Source organism: Sprattus sprattus (genome assembly GCF_963457725.1).
Source record: "Sprattus sprattus genome assembly, chromosome: 1".
NCBI lineage: Eukaryota > Metazoa > Chordata > Actinopteri > Clupeiformes > Clupeidae > Sprattus > Sprattus sprattus.
This window is the reverse complement of record NC_137920.1, coordinates 60,087,740-60,105,596: the sequence shown is the minus strand read 5'-3', so window position 1 is coordinate 60,105,596 and position 17,857 is coordinate 60,087,740. Positions and strand designations below refer to the sequence as shown.

The 17,857-nt window shown below is 41.0% G+C and overlaps 2 protein-coding genes across 6 annotated transcripts in view; one reads left to right on the top strand and one right to left on the bottom strand.

The window, feature by feature from the left end:
• Window positions 1-5,777, bottom strand: part of cux1a (cut-like homeobox 1a) — a 101,759-nt gene extending 95,982 nt beyond the window's left edge. For 4 of the 5 annotated variants that reach the window (XM_080852489.1, XM_080852490.1, XM_080852492.1 and 1 more), the window contains exon 1: window positions 5,652-5,754. In XM_080852489.1, the coding sequence (XP_080708615.1) occupies window positions 5,652-5,714 (63 nt within the window). In that variant the 5' untranslated portion in view covers window positions 5,715-5,754. Of the gene's footprint in view, window positions 1-5,651 lie in introns of all 5 variants that reach the window. The other variant, XM_080852493.1, reaches the window with a different exon arrangement.
• Window positions 5,778-14,019: 8,242 nt separating this feature from the next.
• Window positions 14,020-17,506, top strand: myl10 (myosin, light chain 10, regulatory). Its single transcript, XM_080839639.1, has 7 exons — window positions 14,020-14,067; window positions 15,487-15,576; window positions 15,858-15,933; window positions 16,202-16,306; window positions 16,691-16,769; window positions 16,923-16,971; window positions 17,308-17,506. The coding sequence occupies exons 1-7, from the start codon at window positions 14,065-14,067 to the stop codon at window positions 17,413-17,415; spliced, it is 510 nt and encodes a 169-aa protein (XP_080695765.1). The 5' UTR covers window positions 14,020-14,064; the 3' UTR covers window positions 17,416-17,506.
• Window positions 17,507-17,857: the final 351 nt, after the last annotated feature.

Below are 17,857 nucleotides of genomic sequence, written 5' to 3'. Positions count from 1 at the left end.
GAGCAAGACATTCTACAGGATGTGAAAAGAAATGCCATGCATTTGTGACTATAAATACCCACTTCATCCTACAAGCTTAAATATCCCAGCCAAAAAAGACCACTCTGACTTCAACTGTATTATAAACAGCAGACAGACGGTGCACTGATGGAAATTGAGGTTATAACAGTGGCACTACACAAACATTATAGAGCCTTTATACAGACACATTAAAGAGCAATATATCACTGCTGAGTTTTAGTCAGTGTCTTAAAATATTGTATATAATGTACAGGCTTGTCTCTTTTGGCCATTTTGGAGTACAGTGTGCAGTCATGGATGCAATGAAGCCAAATGCAGAAGGAAAACTTCACATGTTCAATGACAAAGGCAGCCAACTCAAACAAGCCCAGGCAGGGAGAGATAGTGCTTGGATAACTCTATGCTCACACACACCATGGCATCTCGTCTTCACCGTTCTCTTCTAATCTCGCTCTCTCCTGACATAACACTTGCAGGACCCCACACACTCACACACACACACAGACATGCACACAAACACATACACACACACACACACACACACACACACACACACACACACACACACACACACACACACACACACAAGCACACACACAAACACAAAACGTCTTTCGTCTGCATACCTGTCGACGGTGCCTTATTTATGGTAATACCCGTCACATGTGATTGGCATCATACACCTAACCATACTCACACAAAAATTTGAATGTTCAATTGCAGAATACTTGCTCTGTTCTCTAAAACTGACAACTAGTTAGGGTTGAACAGGCTGCAGTGTTTAGTACATGGCGGCTTGCTGGCTTTGCATTCAAAAATAACTTTTGGGACTGATTTAAAAAGTGACTTAGCAAATATAAACTTTCAATAGCAAATGTGACAAACGGTGAATGCGTATTGTGTAAAGTCGATAAACAAGGCCAACCACAAATGCTGCTAAAAATACAACTTTAACAATTGGATTTCTGTAAATGGACATTCAAATGAAAAGCAATTTCAGTTCCAGGTGGTGCTCTTTAGAGTCTTTGTCAAGGTCTGGATTTACCCCTTTGAACGTGGCCCGAAAAAAACTCAATCTCAAACTTTCAATCTAGTTTTTCCAATCAAGTGTTGTCGGTGTTTGTCTTCAGATAAAGCTGGTACATTCCAGTCGTTTCAGTTGATTGCACAACAAAAGCAACAACTGAAAGAGTGGCTTTGACCTTCTGAGAACTTACTGAGGACAACATCAGGCTCATCGCTCTATGGTTACAGACAGGCATGTTTTCGCCATTACAAAAGCAATGTTGCATGAGATCACTCCTGTAATATGGAGGACAGATAACACACTGCTCAAACTGTGGAATTAGCAGAAGGCACTATTCACATGCGTCAAATGGCATACTAATAGGGCGCTATGAAAACATGGAAGGAATCGCACAATTCAGTAAAGAAAATTGAAAAATTTTAGTCAAATGAAGCAGGAAAAATACAATCGATAACATCATAAGCAACTTTTTTGCCTTCATTAGTGACACAGGCACGTCAAAGATGTCATTATATCATCCTTTCGTGTTTTGGTGGTTGTAAAATAAATACAGTCTGCCACATTGATGGCGGTGTAGACTGACACAGTAAACTGGCCACTGGGGCAGCATCTGACTATTCTTATAATATCCATGTAGACTATCATAACACAAGTGGCTGCCTGACTTACTACAAGTCAATCTACTACTACTCATACTACAAGTATTCTGGACACGAGAAGGTGATCTCCCCTTACGTTTGCAATTTTTTTCATTCTATAAAATGAAATTTAAAAGGAGACTAAATTAAACTGTATTTGTAGTCTTTGAGGTTATACTAGCATTGCTTCCCTACACTCCCTACCCTATTACAACATAGGTCTATCACCTAGACAGATAATAAATGTGTGTGTCAAAGCACAGAAGCCCTGAGTACCTTTTTTATTGGACATATGATTTGATGATAATCAAATTGATAAAACCGATCTAGAAATAAAACGGAAAACACTGAATCTGGCAACAAATAAAATGAAATTTGGCAAAAAAATAAATTGATTTCATAGGGACCTATACAGAGACCAAGAGGAATGGAGCCACCATGAGAAGAAAGAAAGAAAGAAAGAAAGAATGGATAGAAAGAAAGAGAGAAAGAAGGAAGGAAAGAAAGAGAGAAACAAATGGGGAGATGCCATATGTGAGCTCGGAGGGGACTGTGTGTGTGGCCCTTCTGCTCTGAACACACCCGTCATCTGATGGCATAAACAGTCACGCACAGGGCCCTAACCATCATCCCAGACATGCAAACAGGAACACAGACGCCTGGAACAGAGCAACACCTGCCCTTCACCTGAGCACAGAGAGCCTGCGTCCAGTCCCCCACCAGTGTGGTCTGTCCAGCAGACAAGTGCAAACAAGACCTCCAGCCCCACACAAAAACACACTATTGATTGCTGAGCTGAGACATCAGGACATTGCCTGGAGTCTCCAATGCCTCGCTCGCAGTCTGGGATGTTCATTCACTGATACGTGTCCCAAAAGAGGAAGGAAATGGGCTTTTGCGTGTTTAGGACGAGCTTGCTCATTTTTAGCAGACATCTCTGCACTCTCTCTTCGTTACTGTAATGGATTTCACATATGGATGGCACTAATAAGAAAGACCTATTAAACAGAAACAATGTACTGGTTTATTACTTGTTCCATACATATGGAAGGGATATTTACTGTTGCAGCAAGTGGCCAATTAAAGGAGCTATTGCATGCAGCTACAAAAGAAACCATGTAGCGGGTCGGAATTCAATCGGAAAAAAGGTTGAAAGGCTTATAATTCTTCAGAAGCATCTTCAAAGTCTATGACAGAAAATTATAAATAAATGAATATCAAATGATAAATTAATCGAGGGCCTTTTCGAACAAGTCAGCTGTGGAATCCCAACATGGCTCTCCAGGCAGGCTCCAGTCTTAAGTATTATCAGACTGGCTGTCTGCACTAATAACATCTGATGGCTTGCATTTACTATGGCCCTTTTATCACATCCGTATGTGACGCATAGTGATGTTGACGCTGGGGCTCGCAGTAAACACATGTGAAGATGATTAGGGCAGAGAAGTCTTTTAGCAGAAATCGTATTGGGCATACATACTGCGCACAACAGCTTTAAAATGTCCTTTTAATATAGCCTTTACCACACAACCTCTATGGGATATGTGAAATCATATCAATATGAGAGACATTTATATTTTGTATTAATACTCAATATTTCAAATACATTTTCCACATAGTGTGTGCACTGACAAACACAAATGCTAGTAGGAAATGTTAGATTTGGGAGAGCTGCAGTGGGAATGCGATTATCTGATAACGACGAACATCATAATTATCAAATCAACGATTTCCCTCTATTGCATATTTGAGTAGGCTAATCGATTACAAGTTCACAAAGCGCATTTCCTTCCGTAGCCCAGCATAGGGAGCTTATGCTTGAGAGCATTGACAATACACACTCTGGTTTGCTTAGGACTGAAGATTCAGTCTAGTCTACGAATATCAGGTTTTGTTTAGCCTACATATTAGATTTTTTCGTAACAGACAAAGAGCAGGCTGATTCCGGATCACAGTCATGGACCTAAACAAATCAGCCAGGTGTTAATTTGAAACGCTATTTCGACCGAGAGAGCAAACGAAATGTTTTCTACAGTAGCCCACTGGATGAAATGTTGGGCAAAATGTCGGTAGTGCAGATGATACGTTAAAATGCTAATTCTCCCTGTGTGATTGATGAAACCAACCTGTTCTCAGATCACTGATGGATGTGAAGCTATAGCGCACATTCGATAGAGAGAAATGTTATTATTGTTAAGAACAGAAAGGTTTGAGACGAGAACAATAACCCACATTTGGACATTGGTTACTTTAAGACAGGCGGACGTACACAAAATGGGCAACACTATAGGGCTATGACGTGTGAACTTGAACCACATTCTTATGCACATCGTATACAAATAGGTCATCTATAAAAACAGAAAGAGAATGTACTGGTACTTGCACAACAACAACGTTGAAAATGAAAAAAGGTAAAGGGTAAAGATAAAGAGAGTATACCAATACGATATTTGATAAATAGCCCGACTGAAGCAACTAAAAACGCGAGGAAGTGAAAGAGATACATAGCCTTTCTTAAATTATTGAATCGTTTTTAAGGAATATAAACACTTTGTAGCAACACTTAACTGCTGCATTTGATGTAAAGTGGCGACTTACGGCTACTTAAGTTACAAAGTAGCAAGTCTATGAAGGTATTGTCTTCTACGCTTTTCAAATAGGTGAAACATGTTACCATGCAATCGCTCACACAGCGTATAAAGAAACACAGAATCTTTATAATCTCACACATTATCAATTTAACTCTATGACAGACTACATTAGGCTACTTCATCTTTCCTAGAACAACTAACACATTTATCTCACTTCGCCATTACCTAAACCAACCCAGTAGATGGAAGTTCGAAATCTTCGGAACATTCATTTATCATCCCTTAACGCGTGAACCATTCTACCCCGAATTATAAAACTTAACCAAAGATTTAGACCTTTAATTTGGACATAACTATCGAATAGGTATTTCTAAACTTCAGCAGCCAATCGTCCAAAAGTCTCGCAGGCTACGAAATGGGCTAATGTTAACTGAATAGGCTACACAGAGCATAAAATGTCTGAGGTGACAACATACTTCATATAAAGCAGTTCAGTCCCCTTGAACAGGCTACTGTCCATTTAGTTTAGCATATTACTTTATTGTATTTTAACCAAAGCAGCCAATTTCCACACAAAAGCGCCACAAACCTGAACTTGAACCTCAGCCAGCTAGAAGGCTATTAAAGACACCTCTATCGAGCTCTTCTCACGTTTGAGCCATGGACGGTGTATGTTACGTAAAGATACATTTATGCACGAAATTCTGTCTGGCTTCAGACACTCAAATGTTTTTCATGCGTAAATGTAACCTAGGTTATGTGAGCTATCGCAGTAAAGTTCACTTGACTGCATCCCTAGCATTTGGGAAGTAGAACACCCGACCGGTAAAAAAAAAAAACTTAAGCAATAACTTCATCTTTCAAAACAATTTCAGCATGCTCTGGTTCAGATACGATCATCATATTTTCAAATAATCGTTTAAAATCTATATTTAAATATGTAACACTTTCTGTACAGTGCAGTGCCATTCCCTACAGCGCCACCCGCCAGAGTACATGACCACATAGGCTACGCACTTGTACTCTTAAACAAAATTATTCAAACAAAACACACCATCAAGATAGTTCAACCAAAGTAGTTTCCTGAGAAAGTGGCACTACACGACTTTCCTAAATTAATTCGTAACTCATTACTGTCCAATTACCAAGGTGGCTGCATCTTTCTAGCCATGATGGCTGATCGATGGGAATTGAACAAAGAGGATCAATTTCTGATCAACGAGAGAGCCGCTTTAATCAATGGGAGAACGGAGCTCCAAAAGCGGCCACATAACACCGGTAAACTAGGGCTCCAGAGCGAAGCAGCAACTAGACAACGACTTTCCACACACAACCCCAAAAGAACTCCCAGTAACTAAAAGGAAAAGAGCTGACCTGGAGCTGTTGTAAATCAAAGCGCTTCCAATATTGAAACATCGATCCCGCATTGGCCGCCATCTTGAGACATATTGAGACGGAATGAGAGGCTGATAGAGAGAGCGTGAGGGGCTGGAGTTCAGTGGAAAGGAGGGGGAGCGCGCGTAAAACACGGAGCGGAGCAATTCAATAGGGCCATCGTTTATTGAACAGGGGTGCGGAATGGAGTTATTGAACAGGAACCTGTGATATTGAACGGACTTAACGGAATAGAATTATTGAACGGAAGGTGGCAATTTCTTAAACTGCTAAAACGTGGGATGGAATTTTACTTAGATCACGCGCCACCAAGTAAGCGAGGGCACCGTATTCCATAATTTATCTTCAATATCGCCTTATACGCTTTAGTAGCAATAGAATCGGATTTTCTCAACAACTGTGAAAAGAATGATGCTGGTCCGAGACTCAGTTTATTGCTATGCTGAAACATCCTTTTTTTAAGCGCATTTGTCTTTATAGGCTACCATATTTAATGTTTGTTTTTTCTTTAGTCGATAGTGCTATTGATCTTTGATTGGTTGGATCAATAATGGATTACATAGATCGTTAATAACTTCAAATGATATCTCATGGACCCCTTCAAACGTCCTAAGTTATACTATTATATAAACACTATTACGCAGTTGACAGTAGGTCTGCCGTGTACCTATTGATAACAAATATCAGTTTTGTATGCGATTCTTGAAATTAATATAATGAGTTTAAAACAATTGGATGCAGTCATTTTCTCCATTATGTTAAGTAAATGAAATAGGCACTGCCTTGTATTGCAAATAAACATTTATATAGGCTTATGCAATTGGAATTATTGTTTCAACAGCTTAGGCCTATATCTCAAAAAGCAAGAGTCAATGTGCCCGTATGTAATTCAGACCCTACCTTCTCCTCAACTTGAACTTGAACTTGGCAAACAGTGCCTCTACTGGTCAGAGTCATTCCAAGAACAGGGTTGCCTTCATAATACAAGCGCTCTGCGCCTTGCTCACCGCGGTCAACGAGGTTGGGCCCGCAGCTTTAGAGTGAGTTGTCTTTATGGTGACATTATCAATCACCAGTAGGCTACGCCTACGCCTAAACCTCACCTAATTTTTCGATGCAAACCAAAGGCTGCTTAGGTTACTGAAAGCACATTTAAAAAGCATCAAACATCCAATCTGTATACTGCTGTGGGCTATAAAAACATGGGATAATGAATACATTTAGCCCATTCATTGCATGACACTGTTTTCAGCAACGGGGCAGGTAGACTATATCATTCAAAAGCTTGAGAGTATTGCCGATATAGAGCGTTGTTTGAATTGTTCTCCTTCACATACAGTAGATCTGTATATATTAGTCAACAATCGGGCTCAAAGTTGCAGAATCGGGTTCAGAGTTCAGAATATTCTTGCCTGCTCGTCGCAAAAATGGGCGCTCTGGGCGATGAATTTGCCAGATTTGTTTAGCCTTTCTGCGTGCTGAGAATGCATGCCTTACACTGGCGGTCCCCAGACTGCGGAGTTATTGGAGACCAGGTATAGTTATAACACTTTTAGATTTTTGTACGTACTGTCTTAAAAACAAATGTCTTTCATTTGAACAAAGTGTAGCGTGCAAGGGTGGATGAAGCTTCCATGTGGGTAACCAGAGACTGTTTTAGAATGCAGTGTGAATGTGTACTGATTAGCTGATGAGTTTAATTACAGTGCATGAAATGCCCTGTATTGTTATTCCTAGGCTTCTTCTTCTTATTCTTGTTACCTTTTTCTGCGATTAATTCAGCCCGAACCACTTAACGTAGAAACTTCATTCAAACTTTGTCGCGTAGGTCTTGTAAACGACACTTATGCTATGTATTTTTCACTTTTCTAAACTTTATACTTTTTAAGATATTAAAGAAAAACGAATATAAATTTCTCCCATTGACTTACATTGGGCCATTATGACATCATAATAGGGTCTTTAAACTGGCTTGCACCTGTGCTTTACTCTGCCGTGCTAAGGCAAAAGACCGTAACTTCAAGTTTGGTCAAAAATGAGTTTTTGACGTATTTGTAAAATATCAGCAGTAATTAAACAAATGTACTGATATTAAATGTACTACTATCATGCCATTATCAAATTAAAGCCAGTGACATCAGTATTTTGGTTGATTTCACGATGTATAGGCTACCGACAGTTAGCATACCAAGCTAGGTAGCATTACCATTAGAATTGCATGGCAGATATGCTAAGCTATCGGGCTATTCCCCCACCCAGTGCCTGTGGCTAGTCCGAAAAAGGTGCATCTAAATCGGGTAACTTCGCTTGGCGAGCGGGGGCATGTGGAGGGGGAAAATGGGCCTCATTCTCTATCGTTCTCTCTCTCTCTCACACACACACACACACACACACACACACACACACACACACCCCAATGGACTGACATAGATGTTTTATGTGTTTCATGTGACAATTCAAGTTCATTGTTTTATGTGCTTAATGTGATAATTCAATGGTGTGTGTGTGTGTGTGTGTGTGTGTGTGTGTGTGTGTGTGATAATCATTGTATTGGTAATTGTGATAAATGAAATAGTATTACTACTGATTAATTAATAGGGTCATTATTCCATTGTTATCATACCACTGAGCTTTAACATAGAAGTTACTGCCTTCTGCCTTAGTATGCTTCACTGACACCTGTGCCAAATCCAAAGAACCTCTTCTCTCTCTGTCCCTCTCAATTTAACTGTAACTAGGAACATTAAGACACCATCCATTCTCTATTTTTTTTTCTCTCCATCTCTCCATCTTTCTCTCTGTCAACTTTCTCTCACACTCAATCTCTCTTCTTCACTCCATTTTTATCTCCTTTTTTCAATATTTTCACTCTCTCTTTATCTCTTCATCCAGAGCCACTCTTGTTCACTCTTCTTTCCTTCTTCCACTCTTCTTTCCTTTCTTATTTTCTTCTTCCATTTTTCTTTCCTTCTTCCACTCTTCTTGCCTTTCTTTTTTCCTTCATCCACTCTTCTTTCCTTCTTCCACTTTTCTTTCCTTTCTTCACTCTTCTTTCCTTCTTACACTCTTCTTTCCTTTCTTCTTTCCTTCTTTCACTCTTCTTTCTTTCCTTATTTCCTTCTTCCACTCTTCTTTCCTTCCTTCACTCTTCTTTCCTTTCTTCTTTCATTATTTCACTCTTCTTTCTTTTCTTCTTTCCTTCTTCCACTCTTCTTTCCTTTCTTCACTCTTCTTTCTTTTCTTCTTTCCTTCTTTCACTCTTCTTTCCCTCTTCCACTCTTCTCTCCTTTCTTCACTCTTCTTTCCTTTTGTCTTTCCTTCTTCCACTCTTCTTGCCTTTCTTTTTTCCTTCATCCACTCTTCTTTCCTTCTTCCACTTTTCTTTCCTTTCTTCACTCTTCTTTCCTTCTTACACTCTTCTTTCCTTTCTTCTTTCCTTCTTTCACTCTTCTTTCTTTTCTTCTTCCTTTCTTAACCTTTGCATTTCATGCACTGGTATTTCCTTCAGGAAATGCATTTTCTAGTTGAAAATGTTAGCTAGTCAAATGTAGAAAAAGTGTTTAAGAAAATCTACTTAACAGCTGATGGGCATCTGATTATTATTATTATTATTATTAAAACAGGTAATAGGCTATACGAGCTAATAGGTTATCTTTGCACCATGTTGTTGGAAGATAGCATTTTCTCATTGTCAAAGCCCTGCCGTGAAAAGTTTGAGAACCACTGGTGAAGAGAGGACTCGTTTTCTCAGTATGATATAACACTAGGCCACTGACCTTACATAATTACAAACTAAATGTAAATGCAAGGTCTTTTCAGCATGGCATGCGCCATTTCATGCAGTATATTAATTGTCACAAAATGCTCATGAATCCACGTCATAGAATTGTATGTTATTGTTGTGGAAGAGGACCCATAACAAGAACACCTTGATAAAATATTGCGCCCAGCTACACAGAACAGCAGTGTTCTGCGCACTAATAAGCATGAGGAAGCATAATGTTATGTAAGTGAATTGAGAGAGATACAAAAAATAACTACAGTGGCAGGCAATGGGACTGAAGGCAGAACAGAGGATGTACGTTAACCCCAGGAAATAGACTGCCATCAGATACAAACTCACAGAGAGAGATACATCCAGGGCGGCATGCACATGCGTACGTAAAACATACAAGCAGACTTACACACACACACACACACTGCCAGACACATATTCCCTGATCTGAGCACAAACATACATTTTCCCTTTGGATACATACCACAATTCACTCCCCCTACATACACACACCTTTGCATATACCAACATACATGCGGTCAATCTCACACACACACTCACATGCACATGCATGCACACCCTTGCACCACACACATACACACACACACAACACACATAGTCAGTCTCTCTCTCTCACTCACTCACACACACACACTCACACACACACGCACACTCACTCATACACACACACACACACACACAAACACACACACACACACACACACACACACACACACATTCTCCCCCACATGCCCCTGCAGCCCAGGCCAGCGCATCATCATTCTCAGCGAGGGGTTGGGAATCGTGTAGCGTTCTTCTCCCACTGGCAGTTTGTTTATCAGACCCACAGGAGACCCCTGCCGCCGCATCCTCCCCACCACCACCCCTCTCCTCTCCTCTCTCTCCCTCCCTGCTCCGCTAGGCCCTGATCTCATGGGGGCCTAATTAGGAGCCGTCCGCTCATCACGCTAATATGCCGAGGGTTCCCTCCTCTCCTCAACACATTTTTTAAATCAGATAATCGTCCTCCAGAGAACAAGCCTCATTTACAGGGACGACATGCTGGATTACATTTTAATTATGGAAATGCAAAGGCAATCAGAAATGAAGAGATGTGGACGTCGGCAAAGTTAGCCAGAAATGCCCGTTGATGTGTGTGTGTGTGTGTGTGTGTGTGTGTGTGTGTGTGTGTTGGTGGTGGGTTGGGGGTGGTGGTAGGGAAAATGCTGGTGTTTATGAGTGTGCATGCATGTGCAATATGTGGATATGTGTCTTGTCTCATTACTCTTCGTGGCTCCCACCAAATATGAGGAGAGGTTGGGCAGATATTTATGCAGTTGAACAAAGGTTTGGAGGGCCGCCCTGGGCAGATTTAGAATAAGGGATTGTTGTATCTTTTGCACCACCTACTGGTCAGATCACATCCCCACCTCGCCGTATCACTTCAGATAAATCAGTGAGAGAATTCAACCACACACTACAGCTGGCAAAAAGCCCTCTATTACAATGGCATTCATTGATGACTGTGCTCAAATGTCGGTTAGGATTTATAGGGCAGTGAGAGTCGCCCATTGTCTGTTTTGGCTCATCTCATGTCTGTCATGCTTTATAGCCAATGAATGAAGTGTATTACACTCCTCAGGTGCCACTAGCTTCCCTTCCTGCTTTTTTAGTGCCTAATATTAGTTCTGTTTTTTTTTTTTTTTTACATTTTTTTATGAAACACAATGACTTATGTAAGAAGTTAATAGACACCATAATATCTCTTGAACTGAAAATTGTAACTGTGTTTCCCTCGTCATAGGAAGTAGGTGACTCAGATTCATGAAGCCATGTCATGTGTTGTATTGTGCTGTATTACATAGTACTCACTACTGGTATGACTGTTTGCTTGTGTGTATGTGAGTTATTTGGAAATCTATTGTGGGTGGGGGTGAAGAGCTCAACACCCCCGCTCCCCACCCCCCACTTCAAACACATATTAAAGTCAAGGTCAGAAACAACTCATATGTATATTATGAGAGGATTCAGCTGGGGAAAGGTAAATACACAAAGATACTACAATGTAACTGCAAATAAACTACAATATAAAATCAAAAAGAATAATGTATTCTGCCATACAATCTGACAAAAGAGTAGAGGGATGTAATAAAAGAGTAGAGGGATGACATAGTAACTGGCCTAAATTTAATATTTGAACAACAAAAAATATATATTATATATATATATATATATATATAACAAAGAAATGGTATTTGTCCCTGATAAGCATTCAAGCAACTGATAAATAATAATGGCATGGGATCCAGCTGGTCGAGGCGTTATGGGCAAGTACCTCACCACTGGACAGTGGCTGCAGATTGTAAGAGGGTGACTTGAAAACGCTAGCGCAAGAGGGAGCTTAGGGAAATAACAGCCATGCATATTAAAAGCAATTCTGTGATTGGGTGAGACGGTGAATAGAAGACATAGCCTACGGATGCTAATAATGAATGACTGAAACCAATGAAATAAAAATATAACTTATACGTCTTCTGGGTAGAACTTACGCAACATGCTTCATTTCTTTTTTTAGACATACTCAGTCTGATTATGTCAAAGAGTCCTGAGGCCTTCCACACTGTGCTACAAAATTATAATAGGTTTTATTGAGGATTGTATACAATATATTCAATATTTCTTCATTTATTTCTTAATGGACAATTAGAACATTTCATCCAGGTATGTCAGTGTGTGTGTGTGTGTGTGTGTGTGACCTTAGATAGTCCTGGTAAGTCAATGTTGGTAAGTTGAAAGCTCAGTAATGTTAGGCAAGCATTCACATTGCTGTTTGTCTTCCAGTATTCTGTTCTTTATGCACTATTCCATGCTCACCCAGAGTGACATTGTAGGTTTCACAAGCAGGTGAAATAAAACCGTTACACCGACCTCGACAAACCCACGAGATAGTACAAGGATATTTCGAACGAAAAACATAAAAATAACTGCAGTACTTTGAATAAAAAGGACTGTTGCGTCAGAAGTTTTTTAATTAACGAGTGGAAAAAAAGGCCAAGAGGAATGTAGCCCGACAGCCAACAGGAGTGCCCATAAACAGAGGAACAAAAGGAATGAGTAACTCGCACAATGCAGAGGGCATAGTGGGGACAGAAGGGAAGAGACTCACATTATTGACAGCTGAGCTGGGGGGGGGGGGGGTCACGCACAGGGGGCGTTATTGGCCGGGCATGAGCCTGCTATGATTGACATTTACAGTGGGCGTTTTTCCTCAGCCATCAAGGTGAAGCCACAGTGCGAAAGGGAAGCTCCTGGCACGGATTGACAGGCCACCCAGCTGTAGAAAGCCGTCAGCTAGTTGACAGAGGGAGATTTGCTTTGTCGTTATAAGAATGTAGCAGCCAGACCTTGACTTCTTACAGCTTCACCTGCTCCACACACCCCCAACATGGGCACAACCCTATGTATGGCCAGCTTTGGATACACATCTAATGGATACACAGACTCACATGCAGACAATTTGGACACACACACACAAACGCACACTCTCAGTGTGCCAGACAGCCCATCAGTAGAACATTCCCCATTACTTATTCCACGTCCATCTCCCGCCACAGAAAAAGCGGTTCATCTTGCAGTATTCTAGAAGGGCCAGGCTAAAACGGGCTTTCCGCCAACCTCCCCAGCACCTTCCTATACCTCCCAGGGTCAGTCGCTGCAGGTTTGAACATGACTGATCCACTGCCAGACTGGCCTGAACTTGGCAGCTTTGAATTGCTCGTTTAAATTAAGAAACACGAAAGCATTTCGACTTGTGTGTCAGCGAGAGTGCAAGCCTCATTGTTAGCACTCTTGACAATGGAGGACAAATTTGGGACGCCGGGGGTTGTGGTGGAGGTTGGGGTGGGGGGGTAACATTATACCCTAACCAACATCTTTAGCCCCCACCTTACCTAAAATGAATAAACTCTGACTGATGCTTGGAAGCTCATTTAAAATGAACTCCCCCGTTGGATAAATCCTCAGGTTCTGAGTTCATAACAGATGGGCTTGACCTTGCCTTGACTTGACTGTAGACTTGACGATTGTTTTCTGGCCTTGAGAGCCCTGTCTGCTTCACAAGCTCTTTCCCGCCGCCAGGCACCACAACCACCACCACCAGCAGCTGTCCAAACGGTCCTGTCCTGCCACAGACGTAACGAGGGCATCAAGTAATTTGTGTCAGTAATCCTCAGGGTCAAGACGCGGCATCAACATCTTTCGAGTAAATGGCCTGATGTGTGAAGCCGGTGGGCTTTGCACCGTGGCCTTGACGACACAGCCTTAGAGAGTTAGAGACCACAGGGGAGGCACTGCGTAGCCTGGCCTTAGTGATGAGCCTAAGATAGCCAAGCCTTTGCGCCTCGGCTTGGATTATCCAGCATCTGTCGATTACAATAGAGGGGGGGGGGGGGGGGTCTCCTCTATATGGCATGCTCTAAGAACCCCCCACCCCACTCCAGTTGGTCTAAACTTAGCTCAGGTGTTTCTCGGAGGCAATATATAAGTGTGAGGGGACTGGTCCAGAGTGTTCTCTCTCGGGCATCTCTCATTAGGAGCTCCAAGCAGAATACTTCAAAGATGGTAGGCTTTCTCTCTTTCTTCTTCCCCATCTTGACCTCTGCCACAGAGGTTATGTTTTCAGGGCTATTTGTTTGCTGGTTTGTCTGTCTGTCTGTTTGTCTATCTGTCTGTCTGTCAACAGGATTACGCAAAAATTACCGGCCCAATTTTTTATCATTTTGGTGGAGGAGTGTAGCACGGGCCAAGGAAGAACCTGTAACATTTCGGAGCAGATCCACAAATTATTTTTCACTTTTGTAAACATTGCGGGATAGGGTATTAGGCTTTGGCGTAGGTCTGCACTCTACAAGTGCCCTTGAAGTTCTTTCTGTCATTCCTTCTGTGTTCGCCACACACTGGGATGGCTCTATTGTGCTCCGTGGCTTATGGTGCTTCACACCAGCGCAGAGTGTGCTTTTGGCAGACCAGAGTGTAAGTCAGACTGGAGTGGAACCTGTGTGTACTGGGGGAAAGAACAGAGACAGTCAACTTGATTCCTCTTATTTTGTCTCATTACTTATCCTGTTGTTTGTGTTTGTTCTCTGTGTTCAAAAGCAATGTGTACATTTATGTAACAACAGATTTTATGATGGATGATACCTGCAGACATAAATATATAACCTGCTGTATGTTAATTTGGCCATACCACCAGCATCCACTCTTTTACAAACATAATACAATAGCAATGCTGACAATTTTCTTAAGGGGCATATTATGTCATTTTAATGGTTACATTTCAGCTACCATCTCATAAAATACTGAAATGATACTTTTTTATGTTATTCAACCTGATGACATGCCTAATTGAAGTAAAATCAGTTTAAGCTATACTTGACAGCTATCCTGGTTTTGCGTTGTTCAGTGTTAACTGCAGTTGCTAAAATAAGAGAAGCCTAGAAATCCAGGTTTTAAACATTTTACCTTAAATTACTCGAACAAATAATACTTTACAGTATGCATATCATCATTTAGTTTTTGTTAAACAGACATCGTAACTTCCTGAAAACAGAGCTACCATCATGTGCATTTGTACAGTACAGTCTATAAAATCAAAAAACTGGACGGTTCTGGCAAGCAACATGTTTACACTGACGGAACTCAAAGCCAACTCTCAGTTGTATTGTGGTGAAAACCATGTATATTTTGGTCACTGCAGTTCCACTATTATAATGTCAAAAACAGAAAGCAGCCAGCTTACCACCCTGGGCACATGGCTGAAAGCCCTGTTAATGGAAACCACTTGTTGACCTTAAAACTCTTGGGCAGCGCTCTGGACAAATGTGTAATATGAGAAGACTATTCTCTCAACACTTTTTACAAGGTGTTAAAAAGAATCTTCAAAGATTTAGATTTATATGCAGACAGTTTTTTTCTTTAAGTATATATATATATATATAACACATCATTTAAAATCCCCATTTCTCTTTCTCTCTGTCTCAGGCACCAAAGAAAGCCAAGAAGAAGGCTGCCGAGGGCAACTCTAACGTGTTCAGCATGTTTGAGCAGGCCCAGATCCAGGAGTTTAAGGAGGTTGGTCTGTTAAAGGAGACATTTATCACACAATAACTAGATTTGCACACAGGGAAGATAACCTGTGGCAGATACATTAAATATATTAGAATTACTCTCAATGAGTTCTGACATTGCAGTAACTCAGGAGTTCTCCAGTGATGCTGGTTTGGTGATGTTATTTTCAGATTTTATTTACTGTGTGCGACTCCAGGCCTGTGTTCATTCTGTGGACGAGGATCTTTTGGTAGAACTGCAGAAAGTCACAACCCTTTGTTTTGTTTGTTTGTTTGTTTGTTCAGGCCTTCACCATCATGGACCAGAACAGAGATGGCGTCATTGACAAGAATGACCTGAGGGACACCTATGCAGCTCTCGGTAAGCAGCTTTTCACAGACACACAGACAAACAAACAAACAAACACTAAACAACTGATTCCAACATATAACAGCAAGTCTCTCTTTACTTAACAATTTGGAAGCACATAGTGGTTTGATGCAACTGTGTGAGAAGTACATTCTGTAACAGACTTCAGCTGTTATCTGAAAGCACTCCCGGTAGTTCCGCTGCTAATTTAATCACAGCCACAGATGTCGCCTCTTGGATTGAGCTGTTGTCTCTGGTGATTGATTGTTGTCTTTGGTAGGCCGTGTGAATGTGGGCAATGAGGAACTGGACGAGATGGTGAAGGGGGCCCCGGGACCAATCAACTTCACCATCTTCCTCACAATGTTTGGCGAGAAGTTAAAAGGTGAGGGCACAGAGAGAGACACAGAAATATTATGACTGAGCTCTCTGCAATTCCATTCCACTGACAGACTATGATGTTGACAGAGAACAGTTATGACAAAGAGAAAGAAAGAGAGAGAGAGAGAGAGAGAGAAAGATAGAGAGAGAGAGGGAGGGAGGGAGACTAAATACATGTGAGAGAGATAGAGATAGAGGAAATGCAAAGGATTGAGGGTGAGAGGAAGGAAACTGAAAGACACACACAAAAGTCCTGATAAGACCAATAGCCCACACGAATTCCATACTATCAAAAACATCTGCTGCCTCGTACCTGAGAATGTTTGCAGGGGGTTTCTCCCGCCAGTTATTCAGTAGATACATTAACAATGATTTTCTATTCTTACAGGCACAGACCCAGAGGAGACCATTCTGAATGCATTTAAGATCTTTGACCCAGAGGGTACAGGCATTCTCAAAGGAGAGGAGTATGTATTTTCTGACCGGAAACCAATACGTTATCATTACTCTTTGTAACAAACCAGGACAATCTATATAGTTGTCATGCTATCATTGTAAAGCTATTAGGTTCTTGTTTTTCTGAAAATATTTCTAAAAAACATTTTTCTCAACTCCTATAGCATCAAGCTTCACCTGATGTCTCAAGCAGATAAGTTCACAGAAAATGAGGTATGGATTTTCTATTTGGCTCTTATAGGGAGTCTTTAGAGGTTTTTATGAGTGATGAATTAAGATCATTACATTGGTCATTTAGGGTAGAATGCAGATGTCTACTGAAACTCAGTTGCATCAATTCATACATCTTTTTAGAGAAAGTGGTTATGTAGGCAATGGTTATGATTAAGTTATGATATGAAACATACCTAACCTATTCACATAAACATACCTTACATTTGATAGCAATGATATTGAGTTGCCCAAAAATGTTGCCTCACTCTTAGCAAATAACTTATAGGAATGTCTTATAACATATGTTTATAGATTAGTTCTGTTTGTTTCTCACAGGTAAATGACATGTTCCAAAATTTCCCCCTGGATGTCGCTGGAAACCTAGACTACAAGAACCTGTGCTATGTCATCACCCATGGAGAAGACAAGGAAGATAAAGAGTAAACCCCCCCCCTGCATCATCACCAGCCCTTACCCTCCACCATGACCCCGACTCCCTCACAATAAAACCGTTATTTTAACAAAAACTAAAAAACACTGTCTTCAATACTGATGAAAAATGAACAGCAAATTAACTTTGAAAGTATATTTTAAAATAATTTCTTTAAAGAAACCATGTGTTGGTTGGTGACAGTATGGCAGAGTGCTTGTGACGTGACACTCATCCGTTCAAGTGTGATTTAAACTCTTTGCTGTGCAGCCAATGGATCCGATTCAACACAAACGGTTAAAGAAAAACAGCAACTGTGTGTGCTGCTGTGAGGAGGTTTAACAGCTTCGCCTGCAATAATAAACATAACCGTCTGTCTGCTGGCAGAGCTCCAAGCCCAACATAACACATAGTGCTAGAGTAGGGCTGACAGGTGAGGAGAGAGCGAAAGGGGGG